Genomic DNA, 7,582 nt, shown 5'->3' on the forward strand with positions numbered 1-7,582 from the left:
CAACCACCTTAGACAGTGCAGTTTAAATTGACTAGCGCTAGACTCTGCATCTGTGTGATGCATGTTTGAGGGGGGGAAAGGCAAGGCTCAGTCTCAAAGGTGCTGCTAATATCGGCTTGGCATAGAGGCCCCTAGCTCAACAGAGCAGCATCTTTCAGACAGAGGATTGCCTTTGTTGTCCAAATACATTTTCCAAACAATGTAAACTTTGTTTACAAGTCGCTTCCACCTGACCCAGCTGGAGCTGAAGGGGGGGTGTGGAATCAGGTGGTTCATTCTCTGCTTGTGTGGTTAGGTCATTTAAACATGGCCCCAGATAAGATGTTCCTGCACAGCTGGGAGAATATCTGCAGGCATTTTTTGTCATCGTTCCTCTCATGTTGGGGTGGTTTCTTAAGGTCTGGATTTATTAATAGCCCAAATATTTGCACCACCGTGTCTGTCAGCCACATTGTCTTCATCAGCCTGCAACACCAGTATGTAGTACATCCTGTTTTTTGTAAAAATAAAATAAAAATCTGCTTGCGTAGCAGTCGAAAACTCCTCTGCTCAGCACTCGTTTGCTGGCACTGCAAGCAGAAAATAATGAAAAACTGTCTTGCGACTTAAGTTTCCAGTCGCTGGCAGTTATAAGCGATTGCTGTGATGTTCAGAGAAACATAACCATTCAGAAGGTACTTAATGGCACCAGTGAGTAGTATCAGGTATTCATCTCAAGTCAATATTAAAATATTTGAGAGAGGGGATGGTGTCAGAGAGGGGTGGGAGGACATTTGTTTTGACCTTTGTATTAAAGTGCAAGACTGCTGAGGCTCAGAAGTAATTTTCATTCTCTGAGGTTCTTTCTTATTCTCTCTGATTCAAAAGCAAGAGTTTTAACCAATTTTAATATTGTCTTTTTATATTGCTGTTGTAACCTTCCCCTGGGACCTCATGGTGACAGATGGTTAAGAAATCCAATAAACTAAAAGTAACAGTGACGGCATGAATGTTTATAGGAACATAAGAAATCAGTGGGATACTAATGCAAGCCTAGTTTCTCTACTGCCTTGTATTATGTGCCGTTACTGAAAAAATATATTTATATACCCTGTTTTCTTCAGGGATTGAAGACACCTTCAGGACAGCAGCAACAGAAGTGAGTTTGCTCGCAGGAAGCGAAGAATTCAATGCCACAAAGCTGTTTGAAGTCGGTAAGCAGATAGGAGCAGAGGGTTCTCTTCCTTCAGAGCTAGATGATGCAGGCAGACTTCAATCTGTGTGACAGTTTCCCCCTAGGACACTTCTGAGAAGGTGCTATGAGGGAGCACTCAAATATTTCCCATCTTTGTAATGTGTGGGTTTTGACTGAGCCAGTTACACATTGTTCAGCAGCCATTCCCAGTGGGCTTTCTAAAGGAAAAACGTTCGACTAAACATTTCTGCCTCCAGCTGTGCCACAGCCTTCTTGAATCATTGCAAATTCGTTATTCAAGGACAAAAGGCAAAAACTTGAATACTACAGCTGCGCGTAATATGTTCTGGGTGACTGATTACGTTCAGGGTGACTCTGCAACCAACAGGTAGCACTCCAAAATCTGTCCATGCTGGCCAAGACATGGTTAATCCAGAGCATTGTTTATGGGATGCGAAAGCATTGCTTGGAGCAAGGCTGAAGATTTTCTTAAAACTTGCACAAAGGTTTGACTCTGTTCTTTATTCCAGATGCAGACCCTCACTTCATCATTCATGAGTGTTCTGCTAGTGTCATATCCTGATTTGCACAGATATCTTGCTGTCTCCCCACATATTACAAGTCTGGAATGTGAGCCACTTATGGCTTCAGTTATAAAGGAGCTGTTTCAATATCATCCGTTAAGATTATAGTTCCAGTGTCTCTGTGCAGCTGCATTCAAGAGGCCCTCACAGAGGCAGGGGGGGCGGTGCTCTGCCAAATTTTAACCCACATTTTATTTTTTAATCATAAGGGAACCTCATGAAAACTAGGTGCACTACAATGCACTCACTTCAGCTTTAGTGTAGCTAAAGCATGCACAGTATATTTTTCAGAAGATTGATATTGATATATGGAAGGGCAAAAATACAGCACCCTTTGGTCAATGGATAGATGATACAACAACTCTTGCAACACGTGAATGGATTGCTTTCAGACAAAGATTATACATGGACAAATTTAAATGATATTTGGAACGTATTTATGAAAACCATAGTGACCCATGAGTTACCATATGCTTGAGAGAAACAATAAGTTTAATCCATCGACATACATACTATATAGCTTGGTAACATTAATTACCATATCTTTTGCTCTATAAGACGCACCAGACCACAAGACGTACCAAGTTTTTGGAGGAGGAAAACAAGAAAAAAAAAATTCTAAATCTCAGAAGCCAGAACAGCAAGAGGGGTCGCTGCGCAGTGAAAGCAGCAATCCCTCTTGCTGTTCTGGCTTCTGTGATAGCTGTGCAGCCTGCATTCGCTCCATAAGACGCACACACATTTCCCCTTACTTTTTAAGAGGGAAAAAGTGAGTCTTATAGAGCAAAAAATACGGTATATGTTATGGTTATTTTGTTATTGCTGTTTTCCTCTGCTTAAAAAAATATATACATCAGTTTTCTTTTTCCCTTTTCTGTTCTTTTCTTTTCATATTTACTTTTACTCACTATGATCATCTTAATAATAATAATATCTTTTCTTCTGACAAGATGCACACTCCATAGGAAAGGCTGACATATTGACATATCACATATTGACAGTGAAACTGGTACAATTCAAAGTGTTGGTTCTGACCTTTAAAGCCCTAAACGGCCCAGACACTGAAGTCCTCCTCCGAAGGTCTTCTGCTTGTTCCCTCACTACAAGAAGTGAAGTTACAGGGAACCAGGCAGAGGGCCTTCTCGGTAGTGGCGCCCACCCCTTGGAACGCCCTCCCGTCAGATGTCAAGGAAATAAACAACTATCTGTCTTTTAGAAGACATCTGAAGGCAGCCCTATTTAGGGAAGTTTGTAATGTTTGATGGGCAGGGTATAAATAATAAAAAATTGTTGTTGTTGCATGTTTTCCAAGGCCTTAAAATGTTTTTAAAATAATATTGGAATTGATTTTGTGATAGAACACAAAGCAAACCCTTGACTACCGGAGTGTAATGTTAGCTAAACGCTGTCAAAATCCTGCATTTTTGTCATCTCTGAAACACAGTGAAGTTCTCCTTGTGTCCCTTTTCTACTGTCCAGATACTGACAGCTGTGAGAGGTGGATGAGCTGCAAGAGCGAATTCTTAAAGAAGTACATGCACAAAGTGGTCAACGACCTCCCTGCTTGCCCTTGCACGTATCCCACGGAGGTTGCCTACAGCACGGCCGATATCTACGACCGGCTTAAGCGGAAAAACTTTCGCTGGAAAGATGCGAGTGGGCCAAAGGAAAAACTGGAGATCTATAAGCCGACCGCTCGCTATTGCATCCGGTCCATGCTGTCTTTGGAAAGTACCACCCTGGCTGCACAGCACTGTTGCTACGACGACATCATGCAGCTGATCACAAGGGGCAAAGGCGCAGGAACCCCAAACCTGATCAGCATAGAATTCTCCGCCGAACTTCATTACAAAGTGGACATCTTGCCTTGGATCATTTGCAAAGGGGACTGGAGCCGCTATAATGAAGCCAGGCCTCCTAATAATGGTCAGAAATGTACAGAGAACCCTTCAGAGGAGGACTATTACAGACAATTTCAGGAAGCGAGAGAGTACTGAGAAGGCGGAGGAAAGAAGCCAACTTCTTTCAGAGTCTGTGGAACATGGGCGGTTGGTCTATAGGACCCCAAATCAAAGAAACTCTCAGCATACAGATTTTAATGTCCCATTCCTCCACTCACCCCAACTAACTGTATATAGTTGTATAGAATACACATTTTTTCATAAGTGTATTATTTATATATGCATATAGAAATTGCATATGGACCCCTGTGCAAATAGACATTTATATAATGTTATGCATTCTGCACCAGTGTAAGGTTTTGTGTTTTTAAAATCATGCTCAAGTAAGGACTGGGCTATCATTTTTTAATCTGTATGGGAAAAGCTCAGCTTTCAGTGGTTGAGGCAACAGAACTCAAGAGTCCGTTTCTCAACTGCAAACCCCAGTTATGGGGCTTTTGCTCATGGGTTATCCATCTAATGCATCTGAGAACTGCATCTGATGGTACTACTTTTGTTCAGAACAGCAGGGAGAAATATCAGCATCCACTGCCATTGTGCCTGTGCAGAAGTCAGGGACTTTGATTTGTGTCAAATACTACGTCTGTGTGATTGACTCTGGTGAGTAAAAGACTGTGATACCTAAAGTGTGGCTGACGCAATCAAATATCCCTTATTCTGCAAAGTGTACAAGTACCTCTGAAATATTTTTACTAAATCAAAGCCAAGGACTATAACCAGATCATTATTAAACAGTTTCCATACATAAGTTATTTAATACAAATGCAGCATAATTTCCTTAGAGATATATTGATGAAAATATTTAGACATATTTAAGAAAAAGAAAGAGTTTTTTTTAAAAGGGAAGGGCAGTAATTATTCAAGAGGAGGAACGAAGCTGGTAGATACAATAATAGACAAAGCAAAACTCCATTCCCATTTTGGAGTTATACTTGCCTTGCAATTCAGCTTGGCAGGGGTCCAGTTACTAAGAGCTCTTAATAGCTCCAGGGATGTGAGCAGAAGTAAAGCACATTTTCATTACAGTTATTATTTTGTGCCACCACTCAAAGATAAGGCCTGGGGAGGGAGGAGCTGCATGGATAGTTAAAGTCCCTCAAAGTCTTCTTCACACACCGCCTTATTACAAGGATGTAAACACAGCAAACTCACCTATTGTATAGCCATATTTTTCTGGGACTCAGAACTGGCTGCACCTCCCTTTTGAATGCCCATTTTGTTGACTAACTTTGATTTATCCTGCACAATGTGTAAAGCAGCCCTAAGCAAAATAACCTTAAGCAACTTGGAGCAGGCTTAGCCACTGTGCATAAAGCAAAAATGTGGGCGATATCTTAAAAACAGGGAGTTGCAGTTAAAAACACACACATAACCGGATCAGTTAATTGGAAAAGTGTCAGAAATGCATTTCTGGGTTGAAGGCAAGTTTGCGCATGAGCATTAGGGTCTGATTCATGTTATGACCGATGTGTTCCCATGTTCAGTTTATTCATAAACAACCACAGTTGCTGATTCTATGAGCTTTCACTCCCAGAGGGTCTGTATACATGATACACAGTCTCCATGTAGAAGCCACTTTAATTTCTTCTCTGTACAGTGGTACCTCTGGATACGAACAGGATCCTTTCCAGATCCCCGTTCGCATCCTGAAGCGAACGTAACCCGCGCCTGTGCGGGTCGCGATTCGCCGCTTCCACGCATGCACATGACGTAATTTTGACCATCTGCACATGCGCGAGCGGCGAAACCCAGAAGTAACACGTTCTGTTACTTTCAGGTTGCCGTGGAGTACAACCCAGAAGCGCTCAACCTGAAGCATATTTAACCCGAGGTATGACTGTAGTAGTGGCTTTGTTAGGAAGGCAGGGAACATTTTATCCACGCCACTGCAGAGCAAGTCCCAATCCAACCAACTTGAGAACTCTCAAGCCTACTGAATCCTACAGTGAATTTAAGTGCACTTGTCTATGTTTACACAGGCAAACTCTACAACAGCAAAAGGAATATGGCCCAATCCACTTTACTGCCCTTGCACACACATCATGCTTTGCTAACATGAATGAATCAACCATGGGAGAACAATTTAAAGCAGACTTCATGTGATACCCTTGTTGTTTGTTCAAACTCATCTTCTGAAGGAACATACTGTAAAGAGATTTGTTCTTAAAATATGCCCTTGTTGTTATTTATTCTTGAGTCTATACCAAGTCATTTGGCCATATACCAAATAAATGCATAGTATTTTACGAAAGAAAGTCTATTCTTTAACAAAGTTTTTTTAAAAATAATCAGTAAAGGGATGGAGTGTTATAACTTTACTGCATTCTTTTGTAGCGTATTTATTAAACTGCAGCTAACATGAATTTGGCAGAGTTAAAAGTGGCAAGCAAAGGGACTTTCTAAAAGGGACAATCATGTTCCATAGAGAGCTGGTGCATAAATCCAAATTTATCAATAAAGCCATGATGAAACGTCTGCTAATTTGCATTCTCATTATGTGGATGTTAAATACAACAGGGAAGAAATGTGAAGGAATGCTTATAGCCTGAGCAGGTGAGGGAGGGATGCCAGAAAGAGTGAGCAGGCAACCCACCAACAGTGTCTTCTAGTAAAAGCATCTTAAAACAATTTTTGTATATGCTAATACATTCCATAAGGCTAATATGTTCCTTACCAGGAGTTTGGGGACAGATTCACTGGTTTCTGCACCCAAGAATGAAAAATAAGGAAAATTTAAATGTAGCTTCCACAGCGAGGTCTAAGAAAACATTAACATCAGCCACTGCCACAAGACTTGTCAAGGTGATGGGAGGGAATTATTTTAGAATTTGTCTCTCACCTCATTCATTAAAATCCCATTGCTTCAGACCTGCCAAGGTTAGAAACACTTTGGCAGACCACAACAATATGTTTTCAGGCTCACTACAGCTTTTCCCAGCAGCAGCCCTGGAACAGATCAGAAGGAAAAATATTTCTCCCTCTGTGGTCTTCAGGAATACCATTTTAAAATAATAATAATAATGTTATTGTTTTTGCTTGGGGGAAAAATGAATTTTATAGCCTGCTAGTTTTAGTATTCCATTGACAACTGTGACAGAGCCGGGTCCAATTTTACTTCTGGCTCCAGCTTGGAGCAGTCCACTGATGGCTACGGCTTGATTTTGTAAATAATGAAGTGTGCGTTTGTGTATAATGTAATTAGATCTTCCTTAACATAACATGGCGTGTCCCTAATCAGAAAACCATAACGCCGAGCATTGAGCAACCCACAGAGACATCAGTTATGTGGTCTCTGTGTGTGTGGGAACTGCACAGTACATAACTTACAAGAGGTATGCCTCTTCAGCGCAGGTTTGCCTTATGACTGCTCTGTTGTCAAAGAATGGTGGGAAAAAAACACTGGGGAAGGCAGGGGGAACTTGGGTAGCTATGGCCCAAGAACATTCATGCACTGTGAACATGTGTGAGCTGCACTGAGCCAAGGTTCAGCCACCTGTGTGCTTACAGCATTTAGGTTAGACCAGCAACTATTGAATTGAAACCATAGAGAAAGCAACACATCAGCTAGCCAGGAACAAAGGAAGGGCAAGCGGATGTTGCAGAGGATTATTCAGAAGTTCGAGCTGATGCCGAAAAATGGAGGTAGGATTCAAATATTACCTTGCCTTCCAACCGGTGTGAGTAATCTCTCAGAAATGCTTGCCACAAAAATGTTGTGCAAACTTGGGTGAGGGGGGGCCAGGTCGTGCACTGTATGCAAGATTCAGTTCATACCCCAATTCAGTTCTCAGAAAAACAGCCTGATTTGGTCTGAAGTGCTTCAAATCCTGCCCAGTTTGGTGCACATTTGAATCCTCATTTGG

At 41.6% G+C, this 7,582-nt stretch overlaps 1 protein-coding gene across 1 annotated transcript in view; it reads left to right on the top strand.

Moving 5' to 3' along the window:
• ISM1 (isthmin 1) overlaps positions 1 to 6,194 on the top strand; it is a 31,717-nt gene extending 25,523 nt beyond the window's left edge. The window contains exons 5-6 of the mRNA XM_081189140.1: positions 1,104 to 1,193; positions 3,238 to 6,194. Coding sequence (XP_081045266.1) covers positions 1,104 to 1,193; positions 3,238 to 3,755 — 608 coding nt within the window. The 3' untranslated portion in view covers positions 3,756 to 6,194. The remainder of the gene's footprint in view (positions 1 to 1,103; positions 1,194 to 3,237) is intronic.
• The last annotated feature ends 1,388 nt before the right edge of the window (positions 6,195 to 7,582 follow it).

The sequence above is a fragment of the Podarcis bocagei genome (genome assembly GCF_964188305.1).
Source record: "Podarcis bocagei genome assembly, chromosome: 3".
Taxonomy (NCBI): domain Eukaryota; kingdom Metazoa; phylum Chordata; class Lepidosauria; order Squamata; family Lacertidae; genus Podarcis; species Podarcis bocagei.